The following is a 26,085-nucleotide window of genomic DNA, read 5'->3' as shown; positions in this document are numbered from 1 at the left end:
AATACATTAAAAATTAAAGCTAATATCAGGACACTCTGAGAAAATATTATAGTAAGTGAGAAACAAGACAACAAAGCAAAGGTTAGCAATGAAGGCTAGATATGTACATTTGGAAATCATTATCATAACAATAACATTGTTATTAAGTAATTATACTGTGCCCATAATATGCAATGGGCTTTATGTATTAATATTTCCTCATTTACTCTTTACATTAACCCTATGAGATAGGTAATATTATTATTAAAAGCTCAGAGAATTCTAGCAAATGATAAACCCGGAAACTGAACTCAGATTTGATTACAAAGTCCATGCTAACAGATGCTACATTCTAATGCCATTGTATTAGAAGTGATAGCTCAGAGATAGTCGTACAAGAGTCCAACAAATAGACTAGAAATGTCAGGTGTCTGAATTAGGACAACCTTAACTTTCTTCTATTAAAGCATTTCTTATGTGGTCCCATTACTGGTTAAAAGAAAGAGAAAAATAAATAGTATATTTAAAAAACTTGTTTCTTAAAAGCTTATAATTCACAAAATCTGTTTTCAAAACTGAGAATTGAAAAATTCTCGCTCTATGAGAACTGATAATTGAAATAAAGAAATAGAAGAAAATGTTTCAGCATTTACATTTTTTATCTTTATCCCATATTTTAATTAGGAAGTTCAAATCAGATGTCATAGGCAAAATTCCACTTATCTCATTATCAAAAACCAGTATTAAGCAAAATGAACCCTAAGGGCCACTTTCAGCAGCATAAAGACTAGTCACCATAATCCTTTCCCTTCTCCATTCATTAGAAGAGGTGGCTTAGTCACCACTATGTTTAACCCATGCTAATCATGTCAAAAGAATAGAAAGATAACTCAGAACCCTGATTTTAACGGATTGCCAACCTCTATGATATGATTATCATCGTTAATAATTACTTTAAATTATTTGATATAGATTTAAAAGAAAAAAATCTAAGTACTCATATGTTTGTGATCTCTTCTTTCTGAAGTAGCTTTTCCGTATCTGATCTCTCTTGATGAAGACAAAAACCGCAAGCAGACTAATGGGAACAATTGCAAAGAAGAACACCAGAAGTCCGTCCCTCAATGCAGTATTCTTTTCTAGAGAGAAGAATTTTATATTAATGGTCATTAAACTCATACTGCCCAGAACATATTAGGTGAGTATAAATGTTTTACATTCACTTTTACATTATTCGAAAATCAAACTGATATTATTTGAATACACTGGGAAGTCTTGCTCACATTTCATCCCAGGTCACTTATTTTTGCTCTCACAAAAATAACTTTTATTAGTTTCCTATGTCATCTTATAGTATTTCTTCATGCAAATATAACGAAGAAAAAAATGTATTATTGTCAACCTTTTCTTACACAAAAAGTAGCATACTATAAACACTATTTGGCACATCATTTTTTTTTTTACCTATCTGTATATAAAAGGCCTCCTCTTTTGCTATTACAAAAAAAATTTATAATGAATTACCTTATACATATGTCATACCATATGGGCACGTTTAACTACAGAATAACTACCCAAAAGCAGCATTGCTGAATCAATAGGCAAATGCATTCATCATTTTTTAAAGTATCGTTAAATTGTTCTCCATAACAATTTCACACACCTACAATATATAAGAATTCCCTATAGCCTCACCTTCAGAGCCAAACTTTTGGATTTTTGCCATCCTAGTAGATGAAAAATCATATCTTATATAATTTTAACTTATATTTATTTTTTTACACTATGAGTTTAACACCTTTTCTTATTTACAGAAACACTGTAACTTCTTTTTTCTGCTCAGTCCTTTGACTATTTTTCTATTGGACTTTCAGTTTTTTTCTTCTCAGTTTCTAAAAGTTCTTTAAATATTAAAGAGATTAGCTTTGTCTATAATAAGAGTTAAAAGTATTTTCCCCATTTTGTATGCTTTTTTCCATGCAGAAGTTTATTATTTTTGTATAGTTGAATTTATCAATCTTCTTTTTTTATGGCTTCTGGATTTTAAGTTTCATTATAACTTTTAAAAATTCATTAGTTAACGTTAATTTTATCTGTTGTGTTCTTTAGAGCATGGGTCCCCAACCTATGGTGAGTTGTATAATTATTTCACTATATATTACAATGTAATAATGACAGAAATAAAGTACACAATAAATTTAATGCACTTGAATCATCTCAAAACCAACCCCCCACCCCAGTCTGTGGAAAATATGTCTTCTATGAAAATGGTCCCTGGTGCCAAAAAGGCTGCGCATAGCTATTTTAAGAGAAACAATATAGTAGACATGAACATAAGTGGTAAACTGTGAAATTTTCCTCATAATTCTAAATCTGTAAAAGTATTAGAAATTTCTGTTAAAAGTTATATAAAACTATATGAAACATTTATCCCAATGGGAAATCAAAATTCAGCTGACCCTTAAACAACATGGGTTTGAACTGCACAGGTCCACTTATGTATAGCTATGCTTCTACCTCTGCCATCCGTGAGACAGCAAGACCAACCCTTCCTCTTCATCTTCCTCCTCAGCCCACTCAACGTGAAGATGACAAAATGAAGACCTTCACGGTGACTCCCTTAATGAATAGTAAATATATTTTCTCTTCTTTATGATTTTCTTTATTATTTGTATAGATTTAAGGGATACAAGTACAATTTTGGCACATGGATATATTGCATAGTGGTGAAGTCTGGGCTTTTAGCGCATCCATCACCCAAATAATGTACATTGTACCCATAAAGTAATTTCTCATCACCCACCCTCCCACCATAATCTCACCCTTCTGTGTCTCCAAGACACATTCCTCACTCTATGTCCTTGTGTACATATTATTTAGCTCCCATATAAGTGAGAACATGCAATATTTGACTTTCTGTTTCTGAGTTGTTTTACATAAGATAATAGCCTCCAGTTCCACCCATGTTGCTGCAAAAGACATAATTTTATTCTTTTCTATAGCTAAGTAGTATTCCATTACGTAAATATATCACATTTGATTTATTCAGTCATCCGTTGATGGACACTTAAGTTGACTATCTTTACTACTGTGAACGGTGCTGTGATAAATATACAAGTATATGTATCTGATTGGTATAATGATTTCTTTTCCTTTGAGTAGATACCCAGTACTGGGATTGCTGGATCGAATGGTAGTTCTACACTTAGTTCTTTTTTTTTTTTTTTTTTTTTTTGAGACAGAGTCTCACTCTGTTGCCTGGGCTACAGTGCCGTGGTGTCAGGCTAGCTAACAGCAACCTCAAACTCCTGGGCTCAAGCAATCCTCCTGCCTCAGCCTCCCGAGCAGCTGGGACTACAGGCATGCGCCACCATGCCCGGCTAATTTTTTCTATATAGATTTTTAGCTGTCCAAATCATTTCTTTCTATTTTTAGTAGACATGGGGTCTCGCTCTTGCTCAGGCTGGTCTCGAACTCCTGACCTCGAGCGATCCGCCCGCCTCCGGCCTCCCAGAGTGCTAGGATTACAGGTGTGAGCCACCGCGCCCGGCCTACCCTTAGTTCTTTGAGAAACCTCCATACTGTTTTCCACAGAGGTTGTACTAATGTACATTCCCACCAACAGTGTATAAAATGTTCCCTTTTATCCACATCCACACCATCTGTTATTTTTTGACTTTTTAATAGATTATCTTAATAACATTTTCTGTTCTCTAGCTTACTTATTGTAAGAATATAGAATACAACACATACAACATACAAAATATGTGTTAACTAACTGTTTATGTTATGGGTAAGGCTTCTGGTCAACAGTAGTATATTAGTAGTTATTTTGGAAAGTCATAAGTTATATGTGGGTTTTTGATTGCACAAGGGGTCAGTGCCCCTAACTTTCATGTTATTCAAGGATCAACTGGATAAAAAATTAAAGCAAGCTTGATATATCATTTTATACTTACTAATGAGTAGACAAAATTTAAATTAAGGCATCAACAATGGCAAGATTATGTTGAAATTTGATACCTTCACACTGTTAGTGACAATACACAAAGGCATCATTCATTAGGAATTTTTATCAAGAACCATAAAAAGGATTATACCCTTCAAACTAATCTCATTGCTGGCAATTTATCCTTCACCTGGAAAAATGCATATGCATGAAGATGTACACTAAAATGTTAATGGTGCATATCAAAAAGAACCAATTTAAATGTCAAATAATTAGAAAATAGCTAAGTGAAGTTACAACACATCCACTAGATGAAATGAAACACATCCATTAAAATCCATAGTTCTCATTCACTTCTAGCCAAGATAGAGTTACAAGGACTAGATTTATTCTGCCAGCTAAAATAACCAGAAGACCACACATAATATATGAAACAGCCGTTTTCAAGATACTGAATATAAGGCAACAAAGAACAATCCCTGAGAGACAGGAAAAAAATAAAGTGAGCCTTACAGTTGCCCCATGTTACTGCCAAAAGAAAGTTAACAAACCACATGAGGTGGACTCCAAAAAGAACCCAGTGGTTTCCTGAGTTAAAGAGATGAAGCTCGGCCGGGTTCCGTGGCTCACGCCTGTAATCCTAGCACTCTGGGAGGCTAAGGCGGGTGGATCACTCGAGGTCAGGAGTTCAAGACCAGCCTGAGCAAGAGCGAGACCCCGTCTCTACTAAAAAAATAGAAAGAAATTATCTAACCAACTAAAATATATATAGAAAAAATTAGCCGGGCATGGTGGCACATGCCTGTAGTCCCAGCTACTCGGGAGGCTGAGGCAGGAGGATCGCTTAAGCCCAGGAGTTTGAGGTTGCTGTGAGCTAGGCCACAGCACTCACTCTAGCCCAGGCAACAAAGCGAGACTCTGTCTCAAAAAATTAAAAAAATTAAAAAAAAAAAAAAAAAGATGAAGCTGGTATTCTGAAAAGGCCAAGGCAGCTAGAGTTTCCTAGGCAAAGTACCAGAAGGAAGAGAGTTACGCAGAGAGAGAGAGAACCTGAAAGATTTGTAGCGGGTACCCCTCAAATATTCAGTTCAATACTGATCAATGTATGCATGTAAAGAGATTACTTGAAGCTGAAAAAAGAACTATGTGAAAAGATTAGTGAGAACCGTCCTCACACAGGACCGGGAAGAATGTTTGTTCCTACAATTCAGTAGAAAACCTCATAATTCATGTGGCACTGAGCAGAAGGGTTTTTGCTTCAATAATGGAGCAAAATCAGCCCTAGACTAAATGCTTTTCAGGTCATGCCTTAAAAGCTTAAAAGCAAGGCTCTCAAGGATCAAACTATGTCCAAGTAACCTAAGCATACTAGAACAAAGCTCATCAATAGAAATTCAAAAATATAATAACCAACAAGGTAAAATTTACAATTTCTAGCATCTAGTAAAAACTTACAAGGCGTACAAAGAAGCAGAAAAATATGACCCAAAAAGAGGGAAAAAAATCAATTGAAACTGACTGAGAAATGATACATATGATAGAATAGTAGACAAGGACATTGGTAGTTATTACAACTGTATTGCATTTGTTAAAAAAAAACACTAGAATAAAGATTGAACATGTTATGTAGAGTTGTAAAAGATATAGAAATGAAACAATCAGAACTTCTAGAAATAAAAACTATCATGTCTATGATAAAAAATACACTGGATCAAACTAATGGCAAATTAGACCTTAGCAAAGAAAGATTATGTAAATAGTAATTATTCAAAATTAAACATGGAGAATAAAGAATAATAAAAAAATCAACAGCCAATCAGTGAGATGTAAAAGAACTTCAAGCGGCCAAATATACATAAAATTGGAGTCCTTGAAGGAGAGACGAAAAAAAAGAAAACAAAAAAAATATTTGATGTAATAGACAAAAATTTTCCAAATTTGAAGGAAACTATAAAAGCACAGCTCTAAAAAGCTCAACAAATCCCAAGCACGCCAAGGCACACTATAATGAATTACTAAAAAGCAGAGAAAAATCTTACAAGCAACCAGACAGAGAAAAGACACTTTATATACAGAAGACATTACATACAATGAAAAGGATGGCAGCAGATTTTTCAGGAAAAGCAACGTAAGGCAGAAGACAATGTAGGAATATCCTTAGAAGTAAAAAATGGGAATTTCACCCCAGAATTCTTTACCCGGTTAAACTGTCATTCAAGAAGGAAGGCAAATTAGAGACTCTTTCAGACATACAAAAGCCGAAAATAAATTTGTCACTGGCATATCTGCATTATATACCATGTAAAAAATAAATCCTTCAAGCAGAAATTAAATGATACCAGAAGAAAATCTAAATTTACACGAAGAAATAAAGAACACAAGAAATGGCAACTATGTGGGTAAATATAAATACTCTATTATTAAATCTCTTTAAAAGGTAATCAACTATTCAAAGTGAAATTAATAACAATGACTTGTAGGGTTTATAACTTATGTAGAAGTAAAATACATGACAACAATGGCACAAGAAGCCAGAAAGAGAGAAACTGAAATACTGATACTTGCAGTATCACTAGGAAGACTGTGATAGAAAAATATCAAGACAGTAAATTTAAACATTAATAATCAATAATCAAATCAAATATAAATGGTCAGAACAACTCAATTAAAAGGTAGAGATTGGAAGACTGGATTAAAAAAAGCATGACCCAACTATGCTGCCTACAATATAAACAAAAGTAAAAGGATGAGAAAGATTTCTCAAGCTGACTAATTAAAAGTAATCAAGAGTGGCTATATTAATATCTAATTGCAGGACAGAGAATATTTCTAAGGATAAAGAGGGCTATTTTGTAATGATAAAGGAGTTGATTTATGAAGAAAATAGAACAATTCTAAATGTTTATGCAGCTAATAACAGAGTGTCACAAAGTATAAAGAAAAAATTGATAGAATTATGAGAAATAGACAAAAGAGGAGTTATAGCCAGATAATTCAATATTCCTCTCTCAATAGTTGACATAATAGGTAGACATAAAATCAGTAAAGATATGGAAGATCTAAATATCTATTAACTAACATGACTATCTATAGAACACTCTACCCAACAATAGTAGAATATATTCTTTTCAAGTGTACACAGAACTTGTACTAAGATAAACCGCATTCTAGGCCACGGGACAAGTTTTAAAAAATATAAACGGATTCAAATTATGCAAAATATGTTTTTTGACTGCAGTGGAACAGTATTTAAATCAATAACATGAAGATATCTAGAAAATTTCCAGATAGTTCAAAACGAGTAACACATTTCTAAATAGCCTGAGACAAAGAAAAAAATGAAAACATATTAGAATGTATTTTGAACTGAATAAACATGAAAGTACAACATATCAAAATTGTGGGATGAATTAGAGGAAAATTGGTAGCACTGCAATACCTATATTAAAAAAGAAAAAAGGTCTCAAATCAATGAATGATCTTCTGTCTAAGGAAACTAGAAAAAGAACAAATGAAACCCAAAGTAAGCACACTGGGAAAAAAATATATGCAAAGCACATATTTAATAAAGGACTTGTATCAATAATATATAAAGAACTTTCAAAACTCAGTAAGACAACACAATTAAAAACCGGAAAAAGATTTAAAGGGACACATCACCAAAGAAGACATGTGGATAAAAAAGCAGCACATTAAAAAATGCTCAACATCATTAGTAATGAGAGAAATGAAAATTACAACCACAATGAAATACTACTAAATACCTACCAGAATGGCTAAAATTAAAAAGACTGGCCATACCAAGTGTTAGAGAGGATGTGGTGGAATTAGAACCCTCATACACAGCTAGGGAGAATGTACAATGGTATAACCACTTTGGGAAACAGTTTGACACTTTCTTAAAAAGCTAAACACATACCTATTAAATAAGCCAGTCATTCCACCTAGTATTTACCCAAGAGAAAGAAAGCCCGTGTTCTCAATAGGAAGATACTGGTAAACAAAGAGTACATGGTCTACCGGGCAATAAAAAAAAAAAAAAAATAAGTAATTACTATAGTATGTGATAGTGCTACCAGTACTAGGAAAGCAAACAGAAGGGGCAAATTAATTCAGATTTAGGCAGCCAGGGAAAACTTTCTTTAGAAAACAAGATGTAAACTGAGGCCTAAGTAGGAATTACCCCAGTTCCAACAATGTGAAAATAATATGACATGAAAGTCCAGAGGCAAAAGAGAGTAACCTATTAGAGGAAATCAAATAAGTTACAATATGTTTTAAACATAACGAAATGAGGCTGGAAAGGTAAACTAGAGGCAAATCATGCGAGGCATTTAAGCCATGTTAAGGATTTGTGGACTTCATTTTAAGAGCAATGCAGATGCACTGAATTTAAAGCAGGATACTGACATAAAACTTGAAGGAAAACACTAAAACTCTATAATGTACAGTGAAACATGGATTACAGGAAGCAAGATGGGAAATAGGAAGCCTAGGTAAGAGGCTATTACGTAACTTTAGGCAAGAAATTGAAAGTTATAAATGGAATGAAAAAAGTGGAAACATTCACAAGGAATTTAGGTGGCTGAATCAACATAATTAAATGTATAACTGATGTGGGAAGTGAGGGAGAGGTACAAGGATGCTCAATTTATGACTTGGGCCACTGGGAGATCACATTAATTTTCTTCTATATTACTTGCCATTGTATGTAGGTCCACTGTCCACACTTCCTCCGTATCCTTTAGTCTCACAATATGGGGGAGCCCAGCCATGTTCACAGTGACAATTCTTATTGCTATTACATACCTTCAAAACAATCAAAATACCACTTTTGTTAATTGTGAATGTTGCTCTGTATCATCAACTCAAGAATGGAAACCAAGAGATAGGTCTAAATTCATACAAACTTATAGAAACTCTTTTTAAGAATGAAAAATTTACCAGGAATCAAAATTCCCCAACATCTAAAAATCTTAGGAATTCTCATCTAATCCTCCCTGGGAATTGTCTTTATTCAGCACTACCTTCATGAACAAACCAAAAGAGAATATTACCTACCCCATGTCCATGACACTTTTTCTGAACATCACAGTCATAATTCAGAACAGAAGCATCTACACATTGGAAGTTTCTACAGATCTGAAAAAAAAATGAACTAAGTGAAGTAAACAAAAATTGAGCACATTAATAAAGAAGTACCCAGAAAAAAAGATCTCCAAGCAGATTAATTCATTGGAGAATTCTTTCAAACTTTCAAGGAGTGGTTAATTCCCATGTTATATTTTTGAAAATGTAAAAAAAACTAAATGAAATTAATTGACACAGAATTAATAATCAAAGAAGACAAAGATGACATAAAGTCCAAAACCAAAAATAAAACTACCATCTATCCTACCATATGAATATAGATGTGAAGATCCTAAGTAAAATATTCACAAATGGATTTTTTCAACTCAAAAGTAACCGGACAGAGTTGATCCAAGGACTATAAGGAAGATTCAGCAATAGAAAATCTGTTATTATTATAGCTCTCACAAATGGTTATTACAACAAATATCAAAAGGGCAACTGAAAAAATTTGAAACTCATTTTAATTTTTAAAATTCTTTCAAAAGTAACAAAAAGATACTTTGCTGACAAGATAAAACCTATCTTCCAGTACCATGATTAATGATGAAACAACAGAAACACTTCCATCAAAAGCAATATTGAAAATAAATCATTATCTTACATAGTTCTAGAAATTCTAGTTCATACGATGAGATATGAAACAGAAGTAAGTCTTATATATTGGAAGACAGGTTAAAAAGTATTATCTCAGAAAAATACTATACTAAAGACCTAAAGGAATCAGCTGGAAACACTTCAGAAATTTTTCAGTTTTCTGGAAAATTGACATCTCTGTGAAAACTGCTCTTTTGTGATAAATTAGGGGGAAAAAAGAATAACATTATTTTTAATGTTGTTGAGTGCTATTTTAAATTTTCATTAGGTAAAAAACTACAGAAGATCAGGATGTTTAAATACTCTAACGAAATAAAGAGCAATTAGAAAGCAAACATATAATATCAATAAGATAGCTTTACTATTCTAAAAAAACTATAGGTGTGAACAGAACTGTAAGAAAGTCAGAAGAACCCCAAATACTGTTTCCTCCAATAATTTTCAATTAATTTTTAAATAGAAAATATATTCATATGATTAAAAATTCAAAAAGTACAGAAGATTCCACAGCTAACTCCACTTCTGATCTGTGCTCTAGGCACCCAGCACTCCTGAATAAACACTCCAAAATACTTTTTCATATATCCATAAAGTCCTTAGAGGAGCTCTTTACCAAGAGTTTCCCTGTTCAGTTAAAAGATTTTCCTTTCAATAACTGATTTCAGTATATACCTGACACATTAAATAAGATCACAGAAATAAGATGAAATGTGTAAATATCTGGCAGATTTACTTTAAGGAGCAGAAAAATTCCAAGTCTTCCACAAAAGTGTGTTCTGATTGGCAGTGTTTACCTTGTGGGATGGATAGAACCAAACTGGAAGGAATACACTATTAAACTGTTCGCAGTAGGTGTGTTAAGACCATCCTCTCAAACACTTCCCCACTCCATCACCACCACCAACCACCACCACACATCAAGGAGGCAATGAAATTAACTACAGGGCTTGTGGTTTACTGATTTCAGGATGCAAGTTGGGAGTGAGAGCTGAACCACCTGGGACAATAAAAATGAGGGCAAAGCATTCTCCTTTTCTACTTTTCCCCCCACCCAATGTCTAGCTTGACCCCTAAATAAATGTCGGATAAACATGTGTGTATAAAGAATACAGATCTGAAGTAGCACCAGATTGTCAGCCTGCTCAAACTGTACACAGTCCAGCCTCTGCTAGAGGCCAGAAAGGAAAGGATTCTACCTGCTTTGTAAAAATTCAGATGGACTTATAGACTAAACCAAAAGAAACAAAGTTATGGCTATGTCAAATGTGTGGTACACAGTATTATCAGTGTGTCAGTGTGGTTCAAGGTGTACCAGTACAGGTACACATACCAAGCATTTGCTATCCTTTCTTGTACATAAATATGGTTGACACTACTAAAAAACTACGCAGTTAGAATAAAATATATTAATAGAAAGGCAAAAGGCCTTAAAATATATTTATATATGTTAATAATAACCTGGAATTTACAGCCAATATTTTTCCTACCAAAAAAACGGGACATGGAAGTTTGGAAGTAATAGTGTTATATCTTACGTGGGAATAATCACTTTCTATGACACCGTTAGGAAAAACATATTAATGCATTTTTCTTGCTGTTAAGAAAACAAGTAGAACAGAAAGAAAAAGCTATATGACTTACAAAGCACGTGGGCACACACACACCCCACACAAATATACAATCTGTGCAACATGCAAGAGAGGAAGCTAAAGTAGAAAATATCAAGAAAATAAAAGAGCATTAAATAAGATTCTAGAAATGGGATGAAATGTTAATAAATTAAACTGTACAATAAAAGCCAAAGCTCAACAAAATTATAAAAGTACAAAAAGAGAACACAGGAAAATATTTACATCATATTGGGATACAAAAATCTTTTCTAAACATGAAATGAAACCAAGACAAAATAGATAAGATTAGATTCTATGTTTTAAAATACATTTATGGCCGGGCGCGGTGGCTCACGCCTGTAATCCTAGCACTCTGGGAGGCCGAGGCGGGTGGATTGCTCAAGGTCAGGAGTTCGAGACCAGCCTGAGCGAGACCCCGTCTCTACTAAAAATAGAAAGACATTATATGGACACCTAAAAATCTATATAGAAAAAATTAGCCGGGCATAGTGGCGCATGCCTGTAGTCCCAGCTACTCGGGAGGCTGAGGCAGTAGGATCGCTTAAGCCCAGGAGTTTGAGGTTGCTGTGAGCTAAGCTGACGCCACGGCACTCACTCTAGCCTGGGCAACAAAGTGAGACTCTGTCTCAACAAAAAAAAAAAAAAAAAAAAAAAATAAAATACATTTATGACAAAAGACAAATGATAAATCGTAGATCATATTTACGACAGACCTGACTGATAGTTAACATTCTTTACATATAAAAAGCTCTTAAAAATAGTAAAGTTACAATCTCAAATAAAAACAGAAAGATATGAATATGAACTTCTCAAAAAAAAAAAAAAACATGGACCTAATAAAGACATGAAAAGATGCCAAAGCAGGGAAATGCAACTGTACTAAAACGACAATGAGGCTTTTTGTCATTCTAGGATGCCAAGAATGAAAAAGACTTCTATTGTCTAGAACAGGGGGAAATAAGACACAGTCATATATAATTAGTCTAATGTGAATTGTTCCCACCCTACTGAAAGGTAAATTGGCAGTTTAATAGTAATTATGCCTAGGAAATGAGATTGAGAAGAGAAGAAATGAGTGTAATATCAATATTACTTTTTTATATAATTATTTTTAATTTTTTAATAATGAAAATGTGATAGTCCCATATTTAAAAAAACAGTGTTTTCCTAAGGAAGAAAAACTTAGATTGGGGTACAAAATAAAATCTAACCATATGCTATTCACAAGGCAAATACTTAAAACAAAATGACATTGGAAAGAGTTGGACAAAGAATCCATTAGGCAAACTTAAACATAAAGAAAGTGTGGTAACAACATCAATTAAAATAAAATTTAAGAGAAAAACATTAAAATAAAGCAAAGTAGAACTTTAAACTAATAAGATATAATCCACAATAAAAATGTAATAGTCAAGAAACTGCTACAAACATGGCTCCAATATTCTTAGTGACAAAATTTATGTAACTATAAGGGAAAATGAGAACAGAAAGCTACCAGAGACTTTCAACATTCCCTTCTCTAAATCTTTAACACATTAAGAAAAACTATAAATAAGAACGTGAAAGATTTGAATACGTAATTTTCAACAGTGCATGTTAAAAGAATGCACTTTTCAAATGCACTCAGAACAATTACCAAAAAAAATGAACATAAACAGTCAACTTAGTAAACATGGATGGTTCATTCCAAGCCCAAAACGAACACACCTGGTGGCCTCTAAAGCCAGCAAAGCATATCCAATTTCCAAAGCAAAGAGTCATTTTCATAGTAAATCTTCACAAAAATTTTTCCTTCTCTTATGTTAACATTTTTGGAAGAGAAAAAAGCATATTTTACTGGTTACTATTTTCAAACCAGGCAATTAGTACTTCTTTCTGATATAGCAATATTTTCAGAGAAAAATCTCATAACTCTGTTAATATACAGATTTTTAAGTAACCAAGCATTCCGGTAAACCGCATCACCACCATGATGAATTCGTCCCACTGCAGATTTGCTCAGTCTACAAATGTCAGTTGAAGTCTCTGAATGTCAGTGCTGTGCTATTCTCCATCAAGTTGAAAGAACACTTCCAACATCTTTTTTTTTTTTTTGAGCTTTAATGAGATACCAGACACAAAGGCAGTTAATTTCTACCTAACAATCTGATGCAGTCCTTTTTTAGTTTTCTTTTTTCCAGAACATCATGGGGGTACAAACGCTACATCCAGGACTTCCATATCACAGCTGACTAGTTCCTTAGCTAAGAGGCAGTCATCTTGTTCACATTCTCTCTGCACTTGAAGTTACAGGTTCTACTACTCTGTTGAAATATTCCCCATCCTCTTTCAGTTTTACAAAATGTTGTTGAAATTTCTGTCTACTAATGATCTCCTGTATTTCATACTTAGGGGTTTTTTCCTATTTATTCCTTTACCTTTTGAGACGTTTTGGCAGAGCAAGAAGATAAATATTTATGTCCCATTTTTTTGCAGATTTTTTTTTTTACTCCAAACTTTGTTAATTTGTAACAACCGTTTAATTTTATGTGTCAACTTTGCTAGGCCATGGGGTGCCCAGATATTCAGCCAAACATCACTCTCGATGTTTCTGTGAGGGGTTTTTGGGGTGAATTTAACATTTAAATCAATCCACTGAGTAAAGCAGGTTGCACTCTCTAATGTAAGTGGGCCTCATCCAATCAGTTCACTGCCTGAATAGAACTAAAAGGCTAAGCTTCCCTATAAAAGGGAATTCCTCCTGCCTGCCTGTCTTAAAGCCAGGACATTGGTTTTTTCTTGACTTCAGACTTGAACTCAAGCACTGGCTCTTGCTAGGTCTCAAGCCTGCAGGCCTTTGGACTAGAACCACACCATCAGCTCCCCTGTTTCTCAGGCCTTGCAACTTAATCCGGAACTACACAACTGGCACTCCTGGTTTTCCACCTTGCCAACTGCAGATCTTGAGATTTGTCAGCTCCCAGAATTGCATACGCCAACTACTTATAATAAATAAACACACACACACACACACACACACACACACTTCAGTAGGTCCATTTCTCTGGAGAATCCTAATACATCCAATATTTCTCACTTACGCCCAGAACAAAAACAAACAAATCCCCCAAAAAACTGAAATGTATAAAACATTAAAAGAAAACAGACTTTAGCACACTTATCAGATGTACAACTCAAAAGAAAAGCTACATTGGCATGAGGCATGAGTGAACACTATCCTTTTCTACAAAGTCCATTCTAGAGGCACCCTGTTATGGACCGAGTGTGTCCTGAAATTCATATGTTCTTCTGAAATTCATAACCTCCAATATAATATTTGGAGATGGGGGCCTTTGGGAGGTGAATAGGGTTAGATAAGGTCATGAAGCGTGGGCCCTGGTCCTATGGGATTAATGTCCTTATAAGAAGAGACCCCAGAAAGCACTCACACTCTCTTTCTCTTCACACATGCACAAAGAAAAGGATATGTGAGCACACAATGGACGGCATCTGCCTACATGCCAAGAGAAGAGGCCTCGCAAGGAAATCTACCTTGCCGGCATCTTGATCTTAGGCTTCCCAGCCTCCAGAACTGTGAGAAATAAATTTCTGTTTTTAAACCACCTAGTCTATGGTATTCTGTTAGGGCAACCTGAGTAGATTAAGACACTCCCACTAATGCCTAACCTCTGTTATGTGAAACCTCACAACACAAAAGAGAGACTAGAATGAGATTTCACTGTAGTGATGTCTAACTATTTTATTTATGATTTATTTTATTTTATTGGTTTTTTTGTTTTTGTCTACCTAGTACGCTTTCCCATCTAATTTTTTTCTAGCATACTTATCTAAGTCCTCACTTCCTCTCACAGTCACGGGTTAAGGAGAGGATTAGGCATGTGGCAGAGTTTGCAGCTCAAGTCCGAGCAGTCAAACTACTTTACTCCATGCATCAAACAACTGGCCCTTCAAGCTGTGTAGTACAGTCCTTTTCCAGGATGTCTTGATTTCTTGCTGGACGAATAACAAACCTACCTCGGGAGCTGCTAGGAAAATGAGAAATTTGTTCTTCTCTGCTATAAGGGTAATGGTCTGTGTGTAGTAGAAGGAAATAAAGCCAATAAGAGAGGAGCAGAGATAAAAGAGATGGGAAAAGACTTACAGGAACGTTATCTGAGATTCTGAATTCCAAAGCTTTTATTCATCCTGCAATTTAAATTAATAAATTTTCTTTATGCTTTAATCCAGTCTTAGCTGAGCTTTTGAGACTTAAGAATGCTGACTACAATCATGAGTAAAATTTTATACATTTAAAAACACAATAAGAATATAACTTTAGAAGTACGAAAGTATATTCACACCAGGAGATAGAGTCCAGAAACGTATCAAAAGAAAAATACAGCGTTACAAAATAGTGTTCACTCCAGGAACTTAAAGAGAGTTTATTGTTAGGGAATTATTTAATATAACCCAGCACATCAATAGGTCAAAGGAAAATAATAATTATTTCAATAGCTGTCAAAAACTACTTATAAAACGTTACACTCATTCTTGTTTTTTTCATTATTAGGACTAAAAATATACTCCATTTAAATAATAAATACTGGCCGGGCGCGGTGGCTCACGCCTGTAATCCTAGCACTCTGGGAGGTCGAGGCGGGTGGATCGCTCAAGGTCAGGAGTTCGAGACCAGCCTGAGCAAGAGCGAGACCCCCGTCTCTACGACAAACAGAAAGAAATTATCTGGCCAACTAAACTATACATAGAAAAAATAGCCGGGCATGGTGGCGCATGCCTGTAGTCCCAGCTACTCAGGAGGCTGAGGCGCTAGGATCGCTTAAGCCCAGGAGTTTGAGGTTGCTGTGAGCTAGGCTGACGCCACGGCACTCACTCTAGCCTGGGCAACAATGCGAGACTCTGTCTCAAAAAAAATAAAAAAATAAAAAATAAATAATAAATACTACCTACTTCAAGCCAATAGCCAAAATCATATATAGCCAGTCTTCCATATCCATGTCTTCTGCATCTATGAAATCAACCAGCCACAGATCAAAAATATTCAAAACATAAATAAATGAAAAATAACAATACAACAAATAAAAATAATACAAATAAAAAAAACACAATATAACAACTATTTATATAGCATATACATTGTTTTAGGTATTATATGTCATCTAGAGATAATTTAAAGTATACAGGAGGATGTGCATAGGTTATATGCAAATACTATACCATTTTATGTAAAGAACTTGAGCATCCATGGATTTTGGTATTAGCAGGGTGTCCTAGAACCAATCCTCCATCTATACCAAGGGATGACTACACAACCTTGGAAGGTTATGTGCATTCCCAGTCAAGTTAGGGGCAAGACACAGGTGTACACTATCATCTTTATTATTTAAAATTATTCTGAAAGGTCTATCACTGCAATTACACAAGAAAAATAAATCCAAATTATAAATACCAGAAAGGAAATCAACATTTTGTCCTTTACAGATGATGACTGTTTACATAGAAAATTCAATACAACCAACAACAAAAATATGTAACAGTAAGTAAAAATACACAAATGAACTTTTTTCTGAATATCAATAACCAGTCAAAAATATAAACAAAATAGCTTTTCTTGCCAATAAAAACCAATTAGAAAATATAACATAACAAATTAGAAAAATAAGAGAAGGCGGCCTATTAATATCAGAAATACCTAGGAATAAACTAATCAAAAAATAGAAAGGACCTATATGACTAAATCTTTAAAAGAAGACCCCTAGAGAGATTTGTGAAAGGATACAAAATTACAGCTAGATAGGAGGAATAAGTTCTAGTATTCTATACCACTGTGGGATGACTATAGTTGACAATAATATATTTTATATTTGCAAATAGCTAGAAGGAGAATATTGAATGTTCCCAATACAAATAAATGATATATGTTTGAGAAAATGGATATGCTAAGTACCCTAATCTGATCGCTATATATTATGCATATCAAAATATCACTATGTACCCCATAAATATGTATGATTATGTCAAAAAATAAAAAATTTTTAAAACGAGCCGAAATGGAGAGATATACCATAGCCTCTTATGAAAAACTCAATAAATGTAATAATGTCACTTTTCTCCATAAAAAATGTATAAATTTAATGTCATCCTAACTAAAATTCCAAAGTACCTTTTTTTTTTTTTTTTTTGCACCTTGACAAAAAAATCGTAAGTTAGTCTGAAATGATAAATGAAGAAAAAAAGCCAAAGAAACTATGAAAAAAAGATGAAGGGGCATTTGTACCACCAGATATAAAAAATATATTATAAAACCATCCAACCTAAAATAAAATAAGGTAGTATTGACACATGAGTAGTGAGACAGATCAATGGACATGAAGAGAAAACCAGAAATCAAGGCCAAGTATACATAAAATTTAATAAATAATTCAAATTGGATTTCAAATTAAAGATTATAATTGAGTTTGTTAAGGCAAATGATAAACTATTCCAAAAAACAACATTAGAACTCTGCATATAAGTTATAATTTCTGAATTAATAAATAATAAAAGAAAAAAGAGAATGTATGCCAACCCCATATTTTATTTACAAACACCAAAACATTCTACTAGATTAAAGAGATAAGTATTAAAATAAGAAACAAATTGGGAGGCATTGGTCTATCAGACTTCAAGTTTTACTACAAGGCTATAGTAACCAAAAATTATTCAATAAATGGTGCTGGGAAAACTGGATAACCACATGCAGAAGTTTGAAACTGGATCCCCACCTCTCACCTCTCACAAAAATCAACTCAATTAAACCTAAGGCATGAAACTTTAAGAATCCTAGAAGAAAATGTAGGGAAGACTCTTTCAGACATTGGCCTTGGCAAAGAATTTATGAAGAAGACCCCCAAAGCAATCACAGTAGCAACAAAAAAAAATAAATGGGACCTGATCAAATTAAAAAGCTTCTGCACAGCCAAGGAAACTATCATTAGAGCAAACAGACAACCTACAGAATGGGAGAAAATATTTGCTGTCTACACATCCAATAAAGGGCTGATAACAAGAATCCATCTAGAACTCAAAAAAAAAATCAACAAGAAAAAATCAAACCACCCCATCAATAAATGGGCAAAGGACATGAACAGAAACTTTTCAAAAGAAAACAGAATGGCCAACAAACATAGAAAAGTGCTCAACATCTCTAATCATTAGGGAAACACAAATCAAAACCACAATGAGATATCACCTAACTCCAATGAGAATGGCCTTTATCAAAAAGTCCCAAAACAACAAATGCTGGCATGGATATGGAGAGATAGGAACACTCTTACACTGCTGGTGGGATCACAAATTAGTACAACCTCTGTGGAAAGTAATTTGGAGATATCTCAAAGAGCTAAATATAGAAATACCATTTGATCCAGCTACTAGGCATCTACCCAAAGGAAAAAAAGACATTCTATAAAAAAGACATCTGCACTCCAATGTTTATGGCAGCACAATTCACAATTGCAAAGAAGTGAAAACAACCCAAGTGCCCATCAATACATGAGTGGATTAATAAAATGTGGTATATGTACACCATGGAGTACTACTAAACTACAAAAACCAATGGTGAAGCAGCACCTCTTATATTATCCTGGATAGAGCTTGAGCCCATCTTCGAAGTGAAGTATCCCAAGAATGGAAAAACAGGCACCACATGTACTCACCAACAAATTGGTACTAACTGATCAACACTAATGTGTTCACATGGAAGTAATATTCATTGGGTGCCAGTTAGGTCGTGGGGAGTGGTGAGGGTGGGTAAACTCACAACTAATGGATGCAGTGTACACTATATGGGGGAAGGGCAAGCTTGTAGCCCTGGCTTAGGTGAGGCAAAGGCACTATATGTAACCAAAATGTTTGTACCCCCATAGTATTCTGAAATAAAAAAAAATAAAAATAAAAAAAATCTATTAGAAAATATTAGAGAATAACGATCTGATACTATGCTGAGAAAGGTCTTTCAAAGTATGTAAGTGAAGTTGGAAATCATAAAGGAAGGAAATAACAGATTTGAGTACATAAAAATGTAGACCTGACAAAAATACTAAAACCAAAAAAAAGAGGCAAGTAATAAATTGGGCAAAAATATTATCTCTCTATATATTATATATGACATAAGTTAATTAAAGTTCTTTAAAATGAATAAGAAAGGCAATCTAATTTTTAAATGAACAAAGAACAACAGGGAAATCACAAAAGAAGGAATGAATTTATATAAACAAAAAAAATTCAATTTCACTAGTAAGTGTAAAATAAAAAGGAAATCACCGAAAGCTTTAAAATAATAACTGCTAATCCTGACTATGGTATGGAGTACTTAAAACACATACAACTGGTTGGAAGGTAAACTAATAAAACTTTTCCAAGAAGAAATTTGGCAAAACTATATCTAAAACTTTAAAAGTAAGCACACCATTGTAGTGCATTGTAGTAGTTTAACCTCAGAAAACAGAGATATTCTGAAATTTCTATTTATAAAGCCATTTGACTCAGCATTGTTTATAATAGCTACAATGGTCAAGTTTATTTAGTTACAAGGACAGGCTCAGAAATATGTGGGTCTTTTTGTAAAAAGAAGTGAAGAACAGAATTGGAACTGAAAACTTGATAGAAATGGACGTAACTTGAGGGCCCACCCATCTGTCTTTTTCATGGGCTACATAATAATCAGTCAATCATGTTCTCTCATTACCGCTATGTCTGTCTGTCTCTCTCTCTCTGTCTCTCCTCTTCTATACTCCCCTGAGTTGGTTTCTTCAACTTACCCAACAATTCTGCTCCCTGGTATCTCTTGTATATGGCTTAAGCTTGCCACAGCCCTTTTAGCCTAGCTCCTACTTCATGGCATCTCTCAAAAAATTCTTAGTTTCTACCTTACTCTTAATTACCTTTCTTAAGTATATGTTTTCCCCAAAAAGGAATTTGGCCCAGAACATCTTCTCATATGGAATCACTGGTAATATGTCACTGGTTGGCTAATTCTGGGCTCGTATCTGATCCAAACAGCTGAGGCCAGGGTGGCCAGGAGCATGGGCAAGACAAGCAGTGTGACATTACTAGTACAGAGGCACGCACACACACCCCCAAAATCCTGGACATCACCAAAGTGCCCCAGTAACAGAAAACTGGCTAACAAGTTTTAGCACATCAATAGGGGAGGTAAATATGCACAGTATATTACAAAGTGGAAAACATTAGTTATCTGATCCCAGTGAAGAAATCTGGTAAAATTATAGTTGTTCTTCATTTTCTTCTTGGTAGCTTTGTATTTTTTTTAATTTCTACAATAAATGTGGATTTCTTTTATAATCAGAAAGAAGCAACCACTTACTTTGTATAATAATTTTTTAAATTTTTTTCATTTTACTTTGTAAGTAGAAAACATTTTGATTACCTTTCCAGAATCACATTTTGTGCCTTCATTCACCATCCCAGGATCTGGAACATCTGTTCCTAGCTGGAAATCCACACCCCAACATTTGGTGCCTCGACTAGGTGTTTGAATAATAGCGGGCACAATTCCAAACACAGGCATCTCTTGTACATTCTCACACTGAAGCTTTCCACACAAAGCATTCCTATAGAGAAATAATGCAAACATAAAATGCATTCAGTGTTTATAAAAAAGAAAAATGATATAGTTGCATATAGAAAGAGTTTACTGCTATTTAGCTGAAGGGAATCTCAACAGAGAAAATGTATGAAAGCAACAGATGTCAAAGCAGCTCTCTTTAAATACTGCAGAGAAAGGGAAAAGACGTGATAAGTGGATGCCAAGATGCAAATTATCAGGGTACCAGGTGGTGCTGATGCTCCTTTTCTCCACACCTAATCCTTCTTCACTGTTTACCGAGGGCTCAAAAGGATCTAAGCAATAAAGTTGTTTATAAATATGATATAATTTTATAAATGCTGTCATACAGAAAATAATATAGCAATACCAAAATTCAATTGTGTCTTCTTACAGAGTTATGGTAAGGTGGTAAGGAAGAAATTAGATTCTGTAATGCAAAGTAAGTAAGAAAGGACTCCTCCCTTCTTTGCCTGGCTAACTTTTAGTTATTTAAAGAATCAATTCATTAACTCATTAATTCAGTATCAAAACTCTATGAAGGCTTCCTTGACTACAATTCTTATTGTCAAGGATGTGTTAGTTAAATGCCCTTCCTACATCCCTTCATAACACACTAAAGACCCCTAACATCAACTCTTGTGATGCTATATTGAAATTTTCTATTTAATTGACTGTCATCTGACCCAAGCACCTACCCTATACTTGAATCCCCTCTATGATCTCACTGCCAAGTCATCACAGGATATTTTTTCCCAATACCTATAACTCATCACCTCCTGAAACTTCCCATTCTAGCTATCATAACATCCTCTTACTTACTGAGTTAAAAATCTATCTCCTTATAACTTTTCCGCATTTGTCCCAGATCTTCCACATAAGACCCACAGATAGTATCTTTTCCTTCTTTCACATAGCATCTATTTTAGGACATTGTGTAGCTCCCTAAATACTTCACCAGGGCACTATCCTGCAATCACTTTTCATGCAACAAGGAAGCTCCTGCTAAATACGTTCCAGTTTGCCTCACTGCCTCTTGAAGCATAGTCCTCAGAATAGAGCATGAAATTTCAGTGAAAGCCTGACAAGCAAAGAAAAAAACAGAGCTCTCTTTTATTCTAGATTCTATACTTCTATTAAGCCCAAGATTACAGTAGCTTTTATGGTAACTACATTATATTACTGATGCCCTTAAATATTAATATATCACTAAAACCCCTGTTTAATTTTTGCATGTGCTGCTAAGTCTTCATCTTCCCTCCATCCTGCATTCAAGAATTAATAATTTTGTCCCAACTTTACATTGATTCTTACATCACCTTTTATTTGCTACCTGACCTGAGTCAAGTGCTTAAACTTTCTGAGCTTCGGTTTCTTCATCTGAAAAAAGGAAATAAAGAATGCCTACTACATAGTTGGTGAAATTAGATATAAAAACTTCTAAAACAAAGTGTAGCATAAAACAGACCTCAGTTAACATCTGTTGGAGCCTACCAAAATTCGCATGGCTATGATACACAATTATTTCATATGTAGTCTTGGTGATATATTAAAGAGTAAAAGGAAAATACTCTTACTATATAAAAAGCTATTATAAATCATTAAGAAAAAGACAATCACTTCAACAGAAAAATTAGCAAAGATGCATTGCAAACAGGCAGCTCACAAAATAAGAAATGCAAACAGCCAACAAAGCTAAGAAGAGATGCTTGTTGTATTAATAAAAGAAAATTCTATTACAACCCTCAATAATATAATTGCTTCAGACAAGGATCGTTCATGAAATGAAATGTTGGTAGGGACCTGGATATTCATCTGGTAAAATCACTCCACATTTTACTGATAGCTGCAACGGAAAAAACATAACTTTATAACACAGCAAGTTCTGGACATTGTCACTTAGTGTCACTAATAAGAATAAGACAATCCAGCATTAAGTGCCTCCTTGATAGAGTGCAAACTTATAGAGCATTCTTGCCAAAAATGTTTAACCTGAATTCAATGAAGATTTTAGACTTAACTTCTGATTTAAAGAAAATTCAGTGGATAGAGGCACACAAGTTAAGCAATACTGAGAGGAAACTATCAAACAAATACAGAACATGGGCCGGGCGCGGTGGCTCACGCCTGTAATCCTAGCACTCTGGGAGGCCGAGGTGGGCGGATCGTTTGAGCTCAGGAGTTCGAGACCAGCCTGAGCAAGAGCGAGACCCCATCTCTACTAAAAATAGAAAGAAATTATATGGACAGCTAAAAATATATATAGAAAAAATTAGCCGGGCATGGTGGTGCATGCCTGTAGTCCCAGCTACTCGGGAGGCTGAGGCAGTAGGATCGCTTGAGCCCAGGAGTTTGAGGTTGCTGTGAGCTAGGCTGACGCCACGGCACTCACTCTAGCCTGGGCAACAGAGTGAGACTCTGTCTCAAAAAAAATAAATAAATAAATAAATAAATAAATAAACAAATACAGAACATGGACTCACTGGTCCAGCCACTTCCACATGTCAATGTCATTGAAAAGAAAAAACTAAAGTGAAAGGAGGTATTTTAGATTAAAAGTGACTTAAGTGACGTAACAACTAAATGCAATGTGTGATCCTTGAGTGAGTCCTGATGTGGAAAAATGCCAGCTATAAATGAGTTTGAGAACAATTAGGGAAATATTATTAATAATATTGACTAGATAATAGACAGTATCAGGAAATCACTGATTTCTGTTAGGTGTGATATGGTATTGTGAGTAGCCTTATTTTTTGGAGGTAAATACTGAAGAATTTAGGAGTAAAATATCATAATGCCTATAATTTACTTAAAAACGGTTCAGCAACGTCAACACAAAGTAGATATGATAAAACATTACAATGTTTCAATCTAGGATACATTGGTATTCATCATACTATTCTTTCTACTCCTCTGTATATTTGTAATTTTTCATTTATAAAAAAGCTTAAAAAGATGACACTATGTACTGAAAGAAAAAATGACCCTTTCAGTGAAAGGGAACATGTAGAACATAAAACAAATGGCTTATGTTTATGAATGTATATATATACGAGAAGGAAATACAACAAAAATTTAAGCAAGTATCTCTGGATGGTAGGACCAAGATGATTACTTTCTTTAGACTTTTCTAGATTTTATACATTTTCTATGATGAGGATGACACTAAAGATAGTGATGATGATGATGATGATGATGATGAGTGCTACAATGAACCAGGTACTCTTCTTAGTACTAACATCCATCAACTCATTCAGTCTTCAAAACAACACTTGGAAATAGGTATCATTATTATCCCCATTTTGCAGAAGGGAAAAATGAGGTATGCAAGTGAAGTAACTTGATGAAAGTCTCAGAGATGTTAAGTGGCTGAACCAGGATTCAAACTCAAGGAGTTTAACTTCAAATGTATACTCCTAATGACTATATTATCCTTATATTACTATTAAAAAAATGTTTCTCCAATGAGCTACCCAGTAATTTTTAAGTCTGATAGGTGTAGTTTCTATATTTTCAACAAGATATTCATAAAAATATGAAACCAGACAAGGTTAAAGTCAAGGATATAGTATGTCTAGCAAGCTTCCTCCAAGTCTGCATTAATCCATTTATCTCCAGGTTTTAGCTCAGTTTATTCAATCAGTGATACTAATTCTCTGCCCATTCATTCTTCACCCATGTCGCCTGTACCTTCATTCATTAATGCAACAAATATTTAATAGGCATTTACTATGTTTCTTCCAAGCATTCTGATAAACTCAAAAGATAAAATGTATCACTTGACCTTACAGTTTACTGAGGAAGAGTGATAACCAAATAGCCACAAAAACAAGTGAAACTGTGACAAATATTACAAAAGAATATTCCATTGAGATGAAGAAAATTTGGTAATAGTAAAAGGGTGAATTCATCAGAAAGATATAACAATCCTAAATATTCATGTACCTAATAACAAATTCAAAACATAAATAGCAAAAATTTACAGAACTATAAAGAAGACAAATTTACAATTATAACTGCAGATTTTAACACACTTCTCTCAGAAACTGAAAGAACATAAAATACACATACAGACATACACACAAAGATATAGTAGATTTAAATAAGACAATCAACTTCCTTTTACAGAATAACACATCTAACAACTGCAGAATACACTTTTTTTTTCAATTGCACATGGAAAATTCACCCAAATAGACCACATACTGGGCAATAATGCACATCTCAGTAAGTTCCAAGAGCTGAAATCATACAGAGTATGTTCTCAATCAAATTAACTAGAAATAAAAAACAAATAGGTAACCAGAATATTCCCAACCATTTGGAAATTAAGTAACATACACTTTCAATCACCCATGAGTCAAAGAAAAAATCACAATGTAAATTAGAAAATACTATGAACTGAACAATAATAAAAACACAGCATATTCACTTCTATGAAAAAGCAGCACACAGCATTATCCCTCCCACAAGAGGGACAGCTGACCCTGTTAACGAAGTGGAGGAGGTCTTCCTTAAAGAAGCCATACTTCATCTGAGATCTGGAGGATAAACAGATTTGACTGGGCTAAGAGGGGAGAAGACAGCATGCCTAGCAGAAGGGGTGGTGTGTGCAGAACCTTGTGGCAGAAAGCCACACGTGGGCCAGCATGGCTGAAGCACCTCATAGAAGCAGCAAATGAAGCCACAGAAGTAAATGAGATCACATGTGGAAAAAAAAAGAGAAGGGGGAGGCAGAGGAGAAAAAGGACATTCTACACAAAAGCCAAAAAAAAGAGGTTTCTTCAAGAAGGAGAAAATGGTCAGCACAGTTGAACGCTACTGAAAGGTCAAGAAGCATGAAGATCTAAAAACATCTGATGGATTTAGTGACATGGAGGTCACTGTTGCTATTTCTTCTTAGCAAGCACTGTTTCACTGCAGTTGCTCAGCCTAACTTGGTGGTGTAGGAGGTAGAGTGGGTAGACGCAATACACAGTATTAAAGACTATTTACAATTATGTAAAATGTCAGCATGAGCATATGTAGTGCACAGAAACAAAAAGGGAGGAAATATACTGAATTTAGTGAACATATACGGATTGAGATTATGGATAACTTTTTCCTCCTTTATAATTTTATAACATTAATTTTTTAAAATTAGCAAATATTATAGAAACAAAAATGTTTTAATTCATCATTTTAAAATTATATAG

At 34.3% G+C, this 26,085-nt stretch overlaps 1 protein-coding gene across 3 annotated transcripts in view; it reads right to left on the bottom strand.

The window, feature by feature from the left end:
- The window catches only part of ADAM9 (ADAM metallopeptidase domain 9), a 95,971-nt gene that overhangs the window by 13,326 nt on the left and 56,560 nt on the right, over nucleotides 1-26,085 (bottom strand). Inside the window, exons 16-19 of one of the 3 annotated variants that reach the window (XM_069485280.1) lie at nucleotides 20,714-20,897; nucleotides 8,990-9,070; nucleotides 8,632-8,737; nucleotides 977-1,118 (exon numbers count right to left, since the gene is read on the bottom strand). In XM_069485280.1, coding sequence (XP_069341381.1) covers nucleotides 977-1,118; nucleotides 8,632-8,737; nucleotides 8,990-9,070; nucleotides 20,714-20,897 — 513 coding nt within the window. The remainder of the gene's footprint in view (nucleotides 1-976; nucleotides 1,119-8,631; nucleotides 8,738-8,989; nucleotides 9,071-20,713; nucleotides 20,898-26,085) is intronic. The other 2 variants (XR_011235242.1, XR_011235243.1) reach the window with 2 other exon arrangements.

This window comes from Eulemur rufifrons, chromosome 12, assembly GCF_041146395.1.
Source record: "Eulemur rufifrons isolate Redbay chromosome 12, OSU_ERuf_1, whole genome shotgun sequence".
NCBI lineage: Eukaryota > Metazoa > Chordata > Mammalia > Primates > Lemuridae > Eulemur > Eulemur rufifrons.
Note: the sequence above shows the minus strand (reverse complement) of the source record. Positions and strands in the feature narration are given on the sequence as shown.